Source organism: Miscanthus floridulus, chromosome 15 (assembly GCF_019320115.1).
Source record: "Miscanthus floridulus cultivar M001 chromosome 15, ASM1932011v1, whole genome shotgun sequence".
Lineage (NCBI taxonomy): Eukaryota > Viridiplantae > Streptophyta > Magnoliopsida > Poales > Poaceae > Miscanthus > Miscanthus floridulus.
In genome coordinates, this window is record NC_089594.1 from 7,710,015 (window position 1) to 7,727,299 (window position 17,285).

Genomic DNA, 17,285 nt, shown 5'->3' on the forward strand with positions numbered 1-17,285 from the left:
CGGCCCCGCCCGCGCCGCGCCCGTCCTTGTTCTAAGTGGACACCTCTATGGTGACGTGTTTCTCGGCTATGAAATCCTCCATGGTCGGGTGTCTCTCGACGACGAACTATATGGCGGAGATGTGGCCTCGCTGGTGACAAGCTCCTCCATGGTGGTCGGGCTCCTTCACAGGCAAGCGCAACCGGATCTGCACTCTACAGTGGGTTATGTTGTAGTATGTGATATGTTGCAACAGTCAATATTGGATGTTACATGTTTTATGGCACTCAACATAAAATTGGATTTTGCAGTGTTGCAATAATAGATTTTGAGATGTTGCAACAGGTGATTTGAGATTGTAACATGTTTTTCTGGATGTTGCAATAGTTGATTCAAAATGTTGCAACATGTGTTTTTGTATGTTGCAACAATCTATTTAAGATGTTGCAACATGTGTTTTTGGATGTTGCAACAGTTGATTTGTGACGTTGCAACATGTTTTTTTGAATGTTGCAATAGTCGATTTAAGATGTTGCAACATATTTTTTTGGATGTTGCAACTGTCGATTTAAGATATTGAATATGTTTTATGGACTCCGCCTCGCCCGACCCCCGAGGGCTGGGCTCGGCCTCGCCCGACGGATAAAAGCTAGGCTCCACCTCGCCCGACGTCCGAGGACAGACCTCGCCTCGCCCGATGTCCAAAGACTGGTTCCGTCTCGCTTGACAACCTCTCCCCGCTCCCTCATGATGATAGGTACAGGGTAAGACAAGACGTTCGGGTCAACCGCGGCATCGAGGACCATACCCTGCGCCCTTGCAGGAAAGTACCATCAGGGCATAACGGGACGGGCGTTTAGACCCTTCCAGGCGTGGCAGAGCCTGAATAGTGTTGCGGGCGCGTGCTCTTCGCCCTACAGGGTTGTAGGCGCCGCCTTCAGCCTCCGGGCGAAGAGCCCGACGTAGACATACGACAACCACTACGGTTCAGGAAAGGACTCGCGCCCTCCACAATGACGGATGTGCGGTCACCACGCTGTGGTCCCAAGGGAGCGGCGCCCACTCCACGGCCCCTCGAGCCCACCAGATCGGAGCACTCGCTTCGGCCTCCGGACGCCCTCTCCGATCGGAAGGCCTTGTCCACAGCGCTACTTCAAACTCCGACCCCGCATCCCTCCAACGGGGACTCATAGGAACCAGAAGGTGTGCGGAGCAAGGCTGGGCAAGACTCATAAGTCAAAACCACTGTACCAGAGTCCATACCTTGTGCGGAGCAGTACTCTGTAGCCATCCTGACATTCTACAGTGGCATCGACAGTATTGTAGGCGCTTACCATTATCTGGTATCCGCCAGAATGGACAACAAGGCTTGGTAGACGTGAACAACAATGCTCGATAGCATACACACCCTTTCCCTCTCACTTGTAAAGTCGTCCCCTTCATCTATAAAAGGGGAGGTGCTTCCTCCAACAAAGGGACCGACTTTTGATGGACAACACAACACACATCACACACAGTCAAGCTGCTACTAGGCTTTTGGCATCCTTTCGACCCTTCCATCAGAGACTTGGGCCAGTCCCTCTCTCGACCGTTTGTACCCCCTACTACGAACCATTTTCGGTGCTAATAACACGAGCAACAACAGACTGGACGTAGGGACATTCAGCCCGAACCAGTATAAATCTTGTGTCCTTTAGCGCACCATCCGGGCCTAACGCGCATAAATATAAATTTACTTGCCGGTGTTTATTCGAAACACCGACACTTTTAAAACATCCAGATGCAACAGTTGCAATATACAAAAGAAGACAGATGAAACATTTGAAACATGTGTCTGAAACACTTGCAAAAACATCTGAAAAACACTTAAGAACCATTGCAAACATATGCAACATCCAGATAAAACACCTGAAACACTAAAAAAATACGCTTGCAACATGCATGTATATGCAACATCCAGATCTATTTTTGCAACATCAAGATGAAAATACTTACAACATATGTCTGATACAGATGAAACATTTGGAACATACACTTGAAACATATATGTATAGTTATTGTAACATGTGCAACATCTCGACCTGCCGAAGTCCAAGAGGGAGGTGCCGGCAGGAGAGGGATGCTGTTGGCGGAGAGGGAGGAGCCGCCGGCGGCCTAGTCGCGAGCCACGAGTCCCGAGAGGTCGCGAGCCAAGGGGAAGGACCGAAGGAGTTGTGCATGCCTGTTCAGGTGGTTCTCCCCCAGCCCCGAGTTCAGCGTTGATGTGAAAAAAAAGAGAGGCACCCGAGAGTCGAACCGTGGCCGTCGAGGGAGAGGGGGGAGTCACGCGTAGGGTGAGAGAGGGATGGGATGAGTGATGAGGTTTGGTGCAAATAACCTGGGATGTTGGATTTGAATGAGTAAGAGAAAGAAGAGGCTGGAGTGAAAGAAGAGGCTGGAGTGAATCTCGTACATTCGTTTCAAAGGTTGGTTGGTTGTGTGTGTAATTTTTTGAATGCATGTAGGAGAGTTCATGACTGCGGTAGACAATTTCTTAGGTAGCTGTAGGGAAGTTCACTACTAGTAGTGCATTATTAGTGGTAGAGATAGAGAAATTGTTGTCCTTTTTCACTTTGTTTTTCACAATTATTTTGTACTCCATGTTTTCTCTATGAAGTGGAAAAACACGTTATTACTTTGAAGAATCGAAAACGGCTGCCTCCTGTAAAATCGGAAAGGCGGTGGCGTGGTGCCCTCGCCACCTCACGGAAAGCAAAAGTATGGCGCGAATCCGACACGGTGAAAGTCCAAATTCGAACACGGAATACACAGCCAACAGCCCAACACCGACTCATCTCGTCGAACTCAGCTCAGCTCTCCCCCCATAAATATCCACCGCCGCCCCCATAGGCCATATCCCGCAGTCCCCTTCTCGTTCCGTCGTCGCAGAGATGACGCCGCCGGCCCTAGGCCAGGAGATCTACAGCCTCGGGTTCCGCTTCAGCCCATGCCAAGGACCGACGACCGCTTCTTCTTCGCGCCCTGCAAGAACAAGGCCGTGCGCGCCGCCAGCTGCCCCAGCTCCTGGGCCGCGCAGACCACGGCGGAAATCAAGGACGACGAGGGAGTCCAGGTCGGCGAACTCAGGAAGTTGCGCTACAAGAAGTGTGGCGTCCTCACGGACTGGCTCATGGACGAGTACTCGTCGTCGTGCGGCGACAACGACCAGCAGCAGCAGTTCGTGTTCTGCAAGGTGTACGTGTCTCCCAGGGCTGCTCCGAGCTCCGACGCGCGCCACGAGTCCGCTGCTTTCTTCGCTTTGCCGCCGCTGCCGCCTGCCACGCCCGCCGCCATCATCGCGCAGTCCGCGGCCAAGAGGACAGCGCCTCCGCTGCCGCAGGCTGCCATGCCACCGTGCGCTAAGAGGACAGCACCGCCGCCGCAGGCTGCCATGCCGCCTTGCGCCAAGAGGACAGCGCCGCCACCCCAGGCTGCCATGCCGCCGTGCGCCAAGAGAATGCGGGGTCCTGTTGTGCAGCCTCCAGCGCCGCCAGCTCCGACCAGATCGCCCGTCACCGCTGTTCGGAAGCTGTACTTCGCGCCACCACAGCCGTGTGCGCCTCTCCGTAGTTCGCCGGCTCCCTCGGTGACACAGACACAACCGTCTCCGGCTCCAATTCAGGCGCCGGCGCCGCTAGTCTTGACCCGTCCTGTGGTGGAGCCGCGTCGCTCACCAATGCCAGCGGGTCCTATTGTGCAGCCTCCGGCGCCGCCAGCTCCGACCAGATCGCCGCTGACCGCTGTTCGGAAGTTGTACTTCGCACCAGCACAGCCGTGTGCGCCTCTCCGTGGTTCGCCGGCTCCCTCGATGACACAGACACAGCCACCTCCGGCGCCAATTCAGGCTCCGGCGCCGCCAGTCCCGACCCGTCCTGTGTTGGAGCCGCGTTGCTCGCCAATGCCAGTGCCACCGCGGCCACTTGCGCCCCTCATGCAGCAGGTGTTGCCGACTCCTCCGGTGGTACACGCCTTCTGCCACATGCCTCGGCAAGCACTGGCACCTCCCTGCCAGCCACAGGTGTCCGTCCAGTCGAAGCAGAGGAGGATACTTGATCCATTTGAAGCCGCCATACTGAGAGAACAAGCAGAGGAGCAAACGGTGGCTGCAGCACCTGAACCGTCGCCATACAAGCAGTTCCCTGCTGCTGCGCCTGCGCTTCAAGACGATGATGACGACTTGGTCAAGGACTTGGAGGACGCCATGTCGACAGCTGAAGCAGAGGAGCAAACGGTGGTTGCTGCGCTTCAAGACGAAGACGAAGACGACAACTGGGACGATTTGGCCAAGGAATTGGAAATTGAAGAATGAAGACGTCGTGAAGGAGAAGATTAGCAAGCGGCTGCTACGAGTAAGCTACCCAAGAGCTCCAGAAGAAGACATTCGTAGTCATGCTGCCCAAGAGCTACAGAAGAAGACATTCATCGTCATATCTTTTAGAGTTGTTGTAGTAGGTCGCAATTCTTATAAACTCTTATATGCTGAATTAATTTGTTGGGTGAAACGGGGAAGAACTCTCCCTCCAAACCTTAATATATGGCGTGACATCTCTAAGTCCTACTTTATAATTGTTTCTCGGGAATTGCTAGCGCCCGAACGTCCGATGGGATAGGATTCCGTCAGACAGTAACCTGGACACACTCCCACCAAACGGCCTAGCAGAATGGCCCATCAGAAAACGCCATCGCGTGACCCCGACTTCAGTCGCTAGCCCGCCCACCCACGCCTGCAGCTGCACCGTATCGCTGTTGCACGCGCGTGTCCGTCTCCATCCGCCTTGTCCCGCCCCGCATGCGTACCCCCGCTCCGCCCGCCACGCCCCACCCACGCTCATCGCTCCTTCCCCCTGACCCCCTCCTCTCCCTCCGCTCGAGCGGGACCCGGGAGCCAGGATGAGGATGAGCACACCCCGTCCCACCTCCGAAGCAGATGAAACATTTGGAACATACACTTGCAACATGTGTGTGAAACATATGCAACATCCAGATAAAACACTTGCAACTTTCTACATGAAAACACTTATTGCAACATAAGACTGAAACAACTGAAACATTTCAAACATACTCTTGCAACATATGTGCGAAACATGTGCAACATCTAGATAAAAAACGCTTGCAGCATATGTCTGAAACAGATAAAATATTTTGAACAAACGCTTGCAACATGCCTCTGAAACACTTGCAACATTCCTCTCAAATACTTGCAACATATGTAACATCTCGATCTACTTTTGCAACATACATATGAATCACTTATAACGTACCTCTGAAACATTCGAAACACTAACATACATTTGCAACATAGAGGAGGGGAGGTCGGGGCCGGTTGATTCCGGCCTCAGGGTGGGAGCCGACGGTGAGCAACAGCGCGCAAGCACCACCAGCATGGGCCGCACTCGTGGGTGCCCTCGACTCGGGCGGGACCGACCTGAGGCGCACGACGGCACCACCAGCACCAACCGAGGCAGGCGACGCGCCCAACGACGTGGGAGCGAGCGACGCGGGTGGGGCGCGCGGCGGGCAGGAGTGAGGAGCGCAGGATGGGGGCGCGCACGGGGAGATGTCCGCGGCAACGAATGCAGAGTGGGGCGGTCAAACGGCCACATAGCGTATTTTTGTGAGAGATGGGGAAGACATAGAGAGGAGGCAACCTTGTTGGGCCAGTAGCACGTAGGCCCAGGAAGACGGCGTCTGATGGGACGAACGCTCAGCCCTGAGCATTACCGTTGTTTCTGTTGTCAAATTCACTAGTTTGAGAACAGTAATAACTATCTTACAAATTGCCAACTGGTGATGGGCATCAATGTCTCGTTTCTTAGTTGGCAAGTAAAACCTACAAGGATAAATCACAAACCCTTCCTCAGAACCACTGTATCAAGCACAATAAAATGCAGTTTGAATACTTGCCATTTCTTATCTCGTCCAAGAATGCATTTCTATAGAAAAAACATTTGGACATATGAAAGACAACATAGCATGCCAGTACTGACTCTTTTCAATCGTTACATGATTATTATGAGGAAAGCACATTATACCACTAACATAATCACTGACCCCCTAAAACCTTAACTATGGTCACAAATACTGAATTCAGCACAAGCAACGTGGCAGCTATAGATCAGGCATGCCAATTCCAGCTTTATCATCGTAGGTTTTCTCCAGTACAAGCTCAATCGGTGTATCCTTTGGGCCAGCTGCATGATTGGGGCAGACAGATCAAGAACAGAACACATCCTCTAACAAAATGGGCATGCTGAGGCAATGCACAAACAGGAACAAAATGAATTTGCTTGCATGCAACAAGAAAAATAGACCATATAGAAAAGGCAGAATAGTATATATCAAAATGTGTGCTTAACATTTATGCAGTCTATATCATCTTTTTCATTCCATACTAACCCAAATTATATACCATCTCACAAACATTATTCACAGTTTCAAACACGAATCTACAGTGAATCAGTTGTCTAACATACACAATATGTATAGCATTCCAATGCTGAAAAAACTATGAGCATCAGGAGGGAAAAATAAAAAGGAAACATCAAACATAGCTACCATATGGTTGTTATAATTTTATGGCACAAAAAGTTCCACTTAGTTTAGTTACATCCTTTTCAGGGAATTAATGCACCTTGAAAAACACTATATAATGACTAATGAGCATGTAAGATGTGTTTACAAGACATGCTTGATGTGCATCACCATCGGTGAGCTTAAAGAAGTTTTTATGAGACATACCTGATGTGGGTCTCGGTTTCCTTCTCTCCTTCAGAATTTCTGGCCGGGGTATCACAGCACCTGATGCATTCATCCCCCTAGCAAACCGTACTTTGGTCCCATCTTCCAAATACTTATATCCAACCTTACATGGTTTCCTGTGGTAAACATTGTGTTCACAATGATTTTACAAACTTATATAGAGGTCAATAAAAGTAATATCTCTATATGTTGTAAAACATGGACAAGTATCATATACATACCCAGTGACAGCATCAACTACTTGGACATTTGAAACATGAAGTGGAGCTTCAATCGAGAAAATACCACCTGTATGCCCTTCCCCTTGCTTAATGTGTTTCTTAACCTGAAATGGCAATAGCTCGGATATTTACAGAGTTCCTGACATGCAAGAGGAGATAACACATGATAAATGAAAATGATGTTTTTCCCTTTGCAGGTTGCAGTTAAAAATACCCAGAATAGACAAGCAAATGTGAAATTCAATTTTAGTAAAGACATAGTGATATGAGAAAGATGAGAACAGTACAGTTTTGTTGTTCTTGTCTGGTATTCACCACAGCTGTTCCACAAGACAAATCTATTGGCTATGATGTTATAATTTTATTGAGTTATTGAGCATATATTGGTTATAGGCTTACTGCTTATGTGATGATGTCCATATGCAACAATTGAAACGGTACACAGGTGTTCCCCAAAGAGAATCAGAAAAGCATGTAAAAGGACAATGCAAAATATGAATAACAAGAATACTGGTTTGTTACACAGCAAGAAAATATGCTTTTCCTATGTTCCGCAATCAAACAAACTATACGAAAAATGGATATTGGCGGGTCTTTTCCCCGAGTGCCACTGCTATTCTTTGATCTCTAACCAATTCATAAAGTTGAAGGCCTGCATCCACTTATAGGTACAGAATGTGCACAACTATTCAGTTCTCACTGACTATTAACATGTGCTCTCTTCCTACTTTGCTATCTCTGTGCCATGATGGATGGGTAGGGCTTTTGGGGGAAAGGCTATACCGATCATCTTATCAATCGGTACTCATAAGTCAAACTCATATGCTCAACCTCAAAGCAGGGTAACGAGGATAAAGCCTGGGCACCATCTAATCACTATTCACTGACAACACAATATTCGAAACATGAGTGCAGCTTTAATACTAGTCTGAGCTCCAAAAGATTCAAATCAATTTATGATAGGCCACCTTCCAATTGCAATGGCCTGGGAATTTCAACATGAGTGCAGCTTCCAGTTACAGTAGTCTGGTCTGGTAATTTCAACGAGCACCTGGAGCACGATGTAATGAGGGGCAGGTTTGCTTAAATCTGATACAGCTAATCACAACGAACTAAAGCACTAAACAGCCAATTATGCAACTAGTATCAGTCCTATGCAGCCACAAACTGTTATTTGCTACACTGATTCCACACTCAGGCTAAGCAACTGGGGAAGAACGGCAGCAAATTACCAAGTTCTTGCCCTCGACGATGACGCGATTCTGAGACCGAATGACACGCTTGATGAGCCCGGTCTCCCCTTTGTCCTTGCCTCTGATGATCATCACCTGGCAGTAATAAAACAAAAGAAAAGGAGAATGGGAGATCTTGCGACGAGAAGAGAGTAAAAACCAGTAACAAGAGTAACTGAACGGGGGATGGAGTGAAGCACGAGAGGTTACATTGTCTCCGCGGAGGATCTTCCAGTGCCTGATGAGCTTCTCTGCCGCCTTCCATCCCATCTTCCTCGGAGCGCTGCGGTGGCCGGCGCGGCGAGGGAGGCGGCGGCCGGCGAGGGATGGTTGGCCTGAGGGGGAGGAGTGAGTGGCGGCACTGGGCGCTGGGAGGCCAGAGCGTAAGTGGGCCCGAGTAGAGAAAGAGGTGGAGCGCATGGGCTGATGGGGAAGGCCTGGCCTGGTAGCTCTGGGCTGAGCCCAAATTGATTTAATTCACACATTTATCATTTTCTAATTAAAAATATAATTGTGTTTCATGAACTCAAAACATGAGCTCCACGATTTCCCAAATTTGACCTCCAAACTAGTCATAGCAAAACCTGTAGCTGTATGAACAAAAAAACATGTTACGACTAGAGCAACACGAGAAATCCCTGTCTGGATGTAAGACACATTTTTCCAAATTATTAGAATCATTTTATAACAGACCCTGGACAAGTCGGACCATTGGCAAACCATTGCTGTTTTAAAATTTATAAAACAAAAAATTAAGTAAAATGACACAAACAAATTAAGGAACAAAAAGTAAAGTACGGAGAAAGCAAATCACTCAAACACCAAGCAAACCTGATGTGATCTTTATTAATTAAGTACAGTACGTATATATCTGTATCGTGGTACACCAGTAGTACAAAGCTGTTATCAAGATGCTAACACATCACATCTCCGCCACAAGCTTGGACTGAGCCAGCGCCAGATCGAACGTGGTGAAGGAGTGAGGAGCCAGCGTGACCAGCATCTGCTCCGCAGCGTTGCTCAGCTGGCTTTTCACCGGCGCAACCTGCAAGGTGGCCGTTCACAAGCAAGCAAGTTTTTGGTTCAGAACAAGCTCTACAGATCACGACACTTCTTTCATTCAGAAATAAACAAGCCAGTTTGATATATGATCATCGGTACACAGACCTTGCTCGGGTTACTGAAAGAGTTTTCATCCATAACATTGCCAGATGTGATAACAGTGGCGGTTGATCCCAGCGTGTTGACACTGGCCTGAAGTCCACTTGTGGAGATCGTGAGGCTAACAGTGTCCGACCCAAAGTTTACAACCTGCACAGAAGCTTCTTGAGATCATTACAGTCTACAGGTTTGTAATCCTTTAGGCACAGGCTAGGATGGTTGAGACAGATTTTACTTGCCTTTACTCTAAGGAAGCTGTTCTCTGAATCCTGCCACGTAATTGCAGATGCAGCTAGCGAGCTTGAGTACCGGGAACTGATATTAATTGGATGGATCATGGCACCACTGGACTCACCGAAAAGTGTCTGCATCCAGTAACTAGGAGTTCCATAATGTTGCCAGGAGTTGAAGACAATAGCATCCGGGTTCCACCTGATTGTTTTGTTCGAACACAGTTATCACGGTGTTAGACCGACAAGAACAGAAGAATTAAGTAGAGGATAAAACCATGGATACTAACGTTTGATCATTGTCGTTCACGAAGAGTGGAGCGTAACTTGCCATCTGAACAATATCACTGCAAAGAACCAACAAAAGGTCATCGAACTTGCAGTAAAGACTATCTTAGTAGTAGAACTGGAGCAGGCCGAAGTCCGCCCATGATGCCTCGATGAGCAAAGAGGATAATATACAAAATTTACCAACAAAAATAAGGATTGCTCATCAACCAACTTGCAATCAAGAGAGATCACCTGTTTTTCTCCAGACCAGTAAGGAAAGCAGCTTCAGCCAATGAAGCAAGAAGACTTCCTCTACCCGCATCACTTCTCCAGACAGCGTACTCACTCACAAAAGCCTGTGTTCGAATCATTTCAGTAACATTTATTACTGTATAGACAGGATATGGTGATGTTGTAAATAAGCAAGAAAATCATTGGAGTTTCTGTAAATGATTGGTCATGAAAGAGGGCTGTTTCATAAGAATCCTTGTGAAAATGAGACTTACCTTGGGTCCACTACGAGATGTTCTGTCAAATGTGCTCCTCATGTTAAACAAAGTCTTAGAATCAGTATAGACCTGGAAGAAAGAAGCACTCTTTAAATTTAAGAAGGCACGTTGACCTTGACAATGAATAATTAGACAGAACCACAGAATGAATAATTAGACAGAGAAAAATAAAAGAAACAGACTTGGCAGTAAGAACTTTACATGGAAGTCATACAAATCCGCAGGATGGTCAAGTGGTCTGGATGAACCATCACAGTTTGAAATCATTTGAATGTCTGGATAGGCCTGCCTAATAGCATTGTAGAATTTGAGGTAATTACCTGTTTAACAGACATAAAGACTATCATTCCATGCAATTAAAAGCAGGCTTCATATGTACAAAAAAAATGTAGGTGAAGTATTTCCTTTGCCGACTACCACTGGGAGTTATGTTCAGTTTAAGTAAGTCTCTTTGCTAGTACAGGGACATCGAGTACATAATTGCCCTTGTGCAGAGGACCTTTTCAACTTATTAAAGGATGCAAATAAAAATGCAGTTGATTAGTTTACCGCGGTAAAACTTTTTCCCGCAATCTTCATTTCCAATCGCAACATGTTTCACCGGGAAAGGTTCAGGGTGCCCCATTGCAACCCTAACAGAGCCCCATGTTGAATCTGCACTCCCCCTTGCAAATTCTAGACTGTCCAATACATCCTGTAGAAAAACAAACAGTTCAATAACAATGAAGCTAGAAGAATTATAAGTATAAAAACTACCTAAGTCTACAGGAGACATGGTATCTTATTGAGTTTGTTACTATTAATATAAACAGAATTAATTAGTTCATGGCCAATCTTGGTAAATGTGAGTGTACAAATCAAGCTAAGCGTCATCTCTGCATGTGAATTACCTGAATAAAAAGTAAAGGGTCACCTACTGCTGTTATATCTTTTTCAGCATTCATGAAGACGAATAAAACTTTAGCATTATTCAAAAATCATAAAATGTCTTCTCACTGCGATCTGAGCGATAAAGTTTTAATCGTTTTTCTCAGATGCACAAGATTTGTATTAATAAAATAAAAGTTTTAATCTTGGATATGCTTTCTAGCTCACGGAAAAAGAAAGGTAACATCTACAGTTTTGATATATACAATGGTAATTTGCACCCTTGACTGAGAAAGTACAATGCATTAAAAATTGAAGGCTCTTATATCATTATATCAACAAATTTTGAAGGCTTTATATCAACAAATGCTTAGTCTACTTGAGATATAACCAGGGAGCTCAAAAGATACCTTTACAAAAGGAGCAATAGCTACAGTATCAACTTCGTCATTGTGGCTGATTCCTGAGTTATAAGAGGCAAATACCATCAGTTAAGCCCCGCAGTGATAAAAGATTTAACAAATCTGAAAACAATTACCATTGTTGAATACCCAGATTGGGGCAGCACCCAGGTCCTCCGCAAGCTTTGATGTAGTTTTCAAAGTAACAGTTAGGGGGGTCATGATAGGAAAGAAAAAAGTCAAATCGAAGCAGTGTAAACTGGTACCTGAAGAAACTCATAATATCCAAGCCCATCATCAGTCCAGTAATGCCAAACATCCCCAAAGTGTCCAGGCCTCTCTTCCCATGGACCAATAGATTCTCTCCATCTGAATGCATTTCTTAGCCACTCACCTTCGACAAAACAACCTCCTACAATAGTTGCATGCAATCTATCAAATATCTGAAACATCGAACATATACAATATATGTCCAAACATGAAGAACCTGATTTTAAATGTGAAAGCACCGTGCATACCAGGAAATCTCAAGAATCGTGGTTTTAAATCCAAAATCATGGATATAAGTTCTGTGCGGAAACCATGTCCCTGTGCGTGCAAAGAACCGGCTGTAAATACTCGGATAAACTTTTGCACAACGAGAATTACCATACACTAGAAAGAGATCGTTTCTGTTCTAGGTTTCTGGCAAGATAAATGAATCTAATACATTCGGTACACTAAACAGGTAACTAACATATAAATTCAACCACACAGGGCATCCATCAGAAACATTTAATTGGTGGTTACATTCATCATACAAACCAAAGGAGTAAACTGGGTGTCATACTATTCTTGTCTTGTGGTTATGGAATATAAGTGGCCAGAAGTTCATTGGTTTGCAGCATGGTAAAGTGCACTAGTGCAGACCATAATAGCAATTTTGCAGTCAAGTGGGTACCATGAAGCACACTTGCACATGACCGTAGCCATCCAATATTCCATTATTAATTGGAAGTGGAATGTAGTCATTAAGGATTGCTGAAAAGAAGATCCTTCATCTACTGGCCTAGTTTAATTTGCCACCATGCAGAATTAATTGACCGGTGCTTTATACTCAGAGGTTCAGTACTAACATTTATTTATAATTCATATTTTATACATGTTTTTTCTAGGCCTTCATTGTGTTTTTCACTTTAAAGAATAATAAAATAATATAGCATACCTTGTATGTGTCTTCAGGCATGAGTGATACTTGATCAAGCCATACAACTCCTTTTTTGTTCGTTGTTATTTGAAGCCTTGAGGTTCTATTGGTTCCTTTAGCAACCAGCTTCTGCTCCACTTTTGTCCAATTTGATGTGCCAGAAACTCTGCAGCAGTGCAATCCTTTCAGCTATTGTGAATAAGGAAATATTCTCCTTTCTAAACATTGTGAGAAAAAACACTAACGTTATCGTAGATGAAGCCAAGTTTTGCAACCCATCAGAGCTTGTTAATGAAACTGTTAAATCCGTTGTTTCCGGGGACTTAACATACATAACGAGATTGTAAGCCTTCCCATCTTCTATGTTCTGTAAGTTAAAATGGTAACATTATAGAAAAGAAAAAATAGGAAAGGTAGGAAAACAGAACATGTATTGAATATCAGCCTAACATCAGAACATGAAAGGTAAAACCTACCAGAACAATACCCAAAAAAAAAAAAACATGGAGCTCTGATGCTTGTAATTCCAAATGCTACTCCTAGAGCAAGAAAAATGCATGGAGCTCTGATGCTTGTAATTCCATATGCTACTCCTACAGCTATTGATATTGTTACTGCTTTTGGAAATTGGCATCCTAATTAATTAAATAACCAAATTGTTGATATTAACAAGATACTTCTTTATGAAACTATCCATTTCTAATACTTATCTGAATAAGAAAGACATGATGAAATTGTACCATGCCCCAAAAACCTGGGTTGTAAACACCAACACCACCAACTGGACAGTCATTACAGAGGACCTCCATCCTTAGAGCAACAATGTTTCGACTGAAACATGATGTACGATCAGTCGCCACGAATACGGAGGAGTCATCTCCAATGATGGACCACGGGGCAATGTTTGATGGAGTGTGAGAGCCTCCAGCTTCGAAACCTGAAGTAAAAATCCAGCTCCAAAACCTTGAACATCAACATCGGCAGCAGCTTTCAAAATAAGTGCATCTAGTGATATTTCAAAAGGCACACAAAAATTAAGAATAGCTGAGGTACCTCTGTTACTGACAAGCTCTGCCCATATGCCACCAGCTCCTGCATGGTTGATCTCCTACAGTGGGTCATGTAGTATATTTGGATTATTCTTTCTGATTATATGTGGTCAAACATAAGAAGCCGACGGAACTAGCATCTACCAATGAACTACTGCCTCACCTCAAAAAATATCCCAAATAGTGTTTCAGGGATCTTCCGGGCAAGCTGTGGCGAGGCATCAACCTTGAGGGTTGCTGTCTGGGTGGCCTCTATTTCTAAAGGCCAACATCTGCAGCCCACGCAGAATAGAAGCAGAAGGCAGAAGATTGCAGTGGAGGAGGCGTGCTTGAGATCCATAGGCTTCCACTTGTGGTAAGCACTAATGCAATGAGTGTGTCTGTTGGAGAAATAGAGTATAATTGGCAGGTCAGTTGAGTTAGATGGAAACAGAAGCTACTACAGCATGGCATCTCCACTTAGAGAGAAGTGGAGAGGCATCAGATCAGAACAATCAAAAGGCAAACGCATAGTACTGGTGCATATGGACCCCAAAAAAAAGGATAAACATCGACAAAAACAATGAACATAAGCTAGCTACTTTACATTCAGCTGTGCATAGGAAATAAGAATGAAATTGATTTGGTAAATAAAGCATTACAAATAGGCAAAGAAGGCCTTTTGAGATTATCTCATCAGACAGAAGCACTTGGGATTGTGTTCCAGTTAAAGCAGGGTGCCTGTTTTGTTTCGCAAAAGAAAGAAATGGAGGCCCTGTTGGGCATTCCATCAAACCACTCGCCTGCACCAACCAGGCAACCACCAACCCAAACTCCACCCAAAATCGGCAACTGAAGACAAAATTCCGAAGCAGAATTGGAGTCGGTTGTCGTCGAGTGTCTCACCATGCATCCACCATCCGATACCTCCTTTCCAAATTCCAAAGGAAGAAGTGATCGAGCTACCGGATGCGAGTGCCCGGCCGGGGCCCTCCGGCCCTGCGCTTAAGTAGAAGAAGAGACGAAGCAGTGGCTTTGAAGGGAAGCGTGCCTACGGACTACGGAAGCCACGCGAGGGGTGTGGGGGAGGGAGACCTATCGGGTGCCGGAGACGGCGGACGTCAGGGTCGGCTCGCGCCGCGGCGTGGCCACAGTTGGCTTGCCTTGCCGGGGTTGGCTTCGTTCGGCGGCGGTTGGCTGCGCGCGCCCGCCGACACGTGGGGCCCCCTGGCTGTCAGCGGCGCTGTCGCCTTATCCGCATCCATCATCATTGGATTTTAATATATATTTTTTTGTGTGTTCAACAAAGCATATTTTAAAAAATATTTCTTTTTTTTTGGTTCAAACAAAATATTTTGGGTTTGGATTTTATGCCGGCGTATTAATCATGGAAACGGGAACGGATTGTGGAACGACTTTGGTGCCTTGGTTTGGTTGTGGCTGTATCTTTGTTGTCTCTTATATGTCTATTTGCTAATCATCAGAACTTGCACTAAGGCCACGGTAGCACAGGTTTTGATCGATCACGGCCACGCCACCATCAAGAAGCAGTATCCGCACAAATAATTTTTTTTTCTCAAACACGCACGAGACGTACGTATCATTGCATTAAGAAGAGAAGAAGTTTATGTCACAAGAAAAGCGACCGTTGGTCACGCGCTCCTTAGGGGCTACATTTGCTGAACAGCTACCTCCCGGCTAAAACCCCCAAGCCGTTGGCCCCAGCTTCAATCCAGCGGTGATTTGAAGAAGCTCGTTGACCGAGGCCGATGATCCCCGGAAGCATCTGGCGTTCTGTTCTTTCCATACTTGTCATGAGAACAAGGCGAACAGCGTGTCCATGACGAAGACCGCAGTCGCCTCCACCAGCTCAATGTTGTTTGATGCAAGCTGTGGTAATTGTTGGCCGAGCAACTGTAGGATGCAATGATATGGTCAATTGTCTCTTGTTCTTGTTTGGTCGCACAGATAGCAAGTTGCCCTGGCGTCCAGACCATGCCTCAGCCTTCTATCGCCCGTCCAATGGCGACGTCGCAAGGCCAACCAAAGAAAGATTTTGACTCGTAAAGGAGCCCAAGTTTTCCAGTTTAGACTGTGAGCGAGCGCTGAATTTGGTTGAACCTGCGTGAAGCATCCTATATGTTCATTGTGCGGTATAGCATCCGTCTTGAGTCCACCGCCAAACTAGCTTATCTGGCTGATGATCGCTTAACTGGACCAGCTCCATTGCCTCCCTAATAAGCTCCAGATATTCAGCAATGGCTTGTAATGAGAGGCCCCCGGTGATAGACTGAATCCACTGCCTGCCTCGCCCGTGTGCGCCTGGGTACTAGCTGGTAAAGGCCGTCACCATCGATCCTCCCAGAAGAGTGCCTGGCGGCCGTCACCGAGTACCATATGAGTGTTGAAGCTCTGAAGAAAGCAGCTTGGACTTGGGGAGCAGTCCGGATCGGTAGCTGGCTCCACGCTCGGTCCTGGTCTGTTTTCTGCAAACATAACCATCGTGTCTGGAGCGTTAGCTTGAGGTCGCTGACGCCGAGTCCCCCGTACATCGTCGGCTTGCATAGCGCCGGCCAAGCAACCATGCATTTGCCTTGCACGGATTCATCGTTTCCTGCCCAAAAGAATTTCCTGCTGCAAATGCAGTCGATTTCTTTGCGTGCCCATGGCGGCAGGTGCACAAATAATTAATCAGGCTACTTAATTAACTAAGATTCTAATAATAATAACAACAACAAACCGATCGACCGACTAGGAGAAAAATATATACACCTCAGTCATCTAGCTAATTGATCATTATTTGACGTGGCGCATGCACGAGATGCTGTACGTGTCATCACCATCAGACTTAGTCAAGCACTCGACAACTAGCAAACAAAGTGATGCTAGCTAGTATCCGTTCACAAAATCAGGCCAGTCTATAACTATACTAAGAACAAATTAACGTAGTGATTAGAAACTAATTAGTATAAATTACTTCATTTTCCATATTTGATGTGGCGCACGAGATGCGTGCCTAGGCTAGAAGTCATCGAACTTGCACTGCCCTAGTGAAGCACTCGACAGCAGAGGTGGTCTTCACTCTGTCGTCTTTAAATAGATGGGACTGCTGAATATTTATAGGCTTCGATTGGATTTGCATTGGAAGAAGCACTCTATTATTATTAATTACCAGCTAGAGATTTCTTTAAATTCTTCATTTTAATCCTCGCGACTGTTGCTGATCGAGTTGTGGGATGGGCAAATTTGAAATGCACCTTTAGAAGAACGACTGTGAACGATAGTCTGTTGGTTTTTTTTTTTTTGGGGTTAGAAGTTGGTGCAATTAGCTTCTACAATTTGTTTGACTGATGCTAGAGGATTATCTAGTTTGGTAGTTGCACACTCTTGTCAATATAATCCT

General features: G+C 45.9%; 3 protein-coding genes across 4 annotated transcripts; 1 reads left to right on the plus strand and 2 right to left on the minus strand.

The window, feature by feature from the left end:
* Window positions 1–2,965: 2,965 nt before the first annotated feature.
* On the plus strand, window positions 2,966–4,327 carry LOC136506938 (uncharacterized). Its single transcript, XM_066501820.1, has 3 exons — window positions 2,966–3,572; window positions 3,641–3,918; window positions 4,037–4,327. Exons 1-3 carry the CDS (start codon window positions 2,966–2,968, stop codon window positions 4,325–4,327), a joined length of 1,176 nt encoding a protein of 391 aa, XP_066357917.1.
* Window positions 4,328–5,924: 1,597 nt separating this feature from the next.
* Window positions 5,925–8,900, minus strand: LOC136506801 (uncharacterized). Of its 2 annotated transcripts, XM_066501699.1 has the most exons (5): window positions 8,441–8,900; window positions 8,231–8,326; window positions 6,999–7,102; window positions 6,757–6,893; window positions 5,925–6,209 (listed from the first exon to the last, which is right to left on the minus strand). In XM_066501699.1, exons 1-5 carry the CDS (start codon window positions 8,648–8,650, stop codon window positions 6,127–6,129), a joined length of 630 nt encoding a protein of 209 aa, XP_066357796.1. In that variant the 5' UTR covers window positions 8,651–8,900; the 3' UTR covers window positions 5,925–6,126. The 2 variants fall into 2 exon arrangements, with proteins under 2 accessions (XP_066357796.1, XP_066357795.1); XM_066501698.1 differs by having other exon boundaries at window positions 8,231–8,900.
* Window positions 8,901–9,040: 140 nt separating this feature from the next.
* Window positions 9,041–15,096, minus strand: LOC136506800 (alpha-L-arabinofuranosidase 1-like). The gene is made up of 18 exons (XM_066501697.1): window positions 14,789–15,096; window positions 14,067–14,283; window positions 13,908–13,962; window positions 13,595–13,791; window positions 13,100–13,221; window positions 12,873–13,020; window positions 12,187–12,256; window positions 11,935–12,080; window positions 11,806–11,851; window positions 11,678–11,730; window positions 10,950–11,094; window positions 10,602–10,720; window positions 10,398–10,469; window positions 10,144–10,247; window positions 9,912–9,968; window positions 9,631–9,823; window positions 9,398–9,541; window positions 9,041–9,275 (listed from the first exon to the last, which is right to left on the minus strand). The coding sequence occupies exons 2-18, from the start codon at window positions 14,241–14,243 to the stop codon at window positions 9,153–9,155; spliced, it is 1,971 nt and encodes a 656-aa protein (XP_066357794.1). The 5' UTR covers window positions 14,244–14,283; window positions 14,789–15,096; the 3' UTR covers window positions 9,041–9,152.
* Between the last annotated feature and the right edge of the window lie 2,189 nt (window positions 15,097–17,285).

What these genes read in the sequence shown, in the direction of transcription:
- LOC136506938 (XM_066501820.1), top strand. Translation starts at nt 2,966, where the DNA reads ATGCCAAGGACCGACGACCGCTTCTTCTTCGCGCCCTGCAAGAACAAG. An exon ending in CTTCGCGCCACCACAGCCGT is followed by an intron (nt 3,573 to 3,640) that starts GTGCGCCTCTCC and finishes GCTCCAATTCAG; the next exon opens with GCGCCGGCGCCGCTAGTCTT. An exon ending in GAGCCGCGTTGCTCGCCAAT is followed by an intron (nt 3,919 to 4,036) that starts GCCAGTGCCACC and finishes TGCCAGCCACAG; the next exon opens with GTGTCCGTCCAGTCGAAGCA.
- LOC136506801 (XM_066501698.1), bottom strand. Translation starts at nt 8,650, where the DNA reads ATGCGCTCCACCTCTTTCTCTACTCGGGCCCACTTACGCTCTGGCCTC. An exon ending in TCGTCGAGGGCAAGAACTTG is followed by an intron (nt 7,103 to 8,230) that starts GTAATTTGCTGC and finishes TTGCCATTTCAG; the next exon opens with GTTAAGAAACACATTAAGCA. An exon ending in GAAACCGAGACCCACATCAG is followed by an intron (nt 6,210 to 6,756) that starts GTATGTCTCATA and finishes CCAATCATGCAG; the next exon opens with CTGGCCCAAAGGATACACCG.
- LOC136506800 (XM_066501697.1), bottom strand. Translation starts at nt 14,243, where the DNA reads ATGGATCTCAAGCACGCCTCCTCCACTGCAATCTTCTGCCTTCTGCTT. An exon ending in TGCCTGAAGACACATACAAG is followed by an intron (nt 12,257 to 12,872) that starts GTATGCTATATT and finishes TTGCACGCACAG; the next exon opens with GGACATGGTTTCCGCACAGA. An exon ending in CGGATTTGTATGACTTCCAT is followed by an intron (nt 10,470 to 10,601) that starts GTAAAGTTCTTA and finishes TCTTTCTTCCAG; the next exon opens with GTCTATACTGATTCTAAGAC.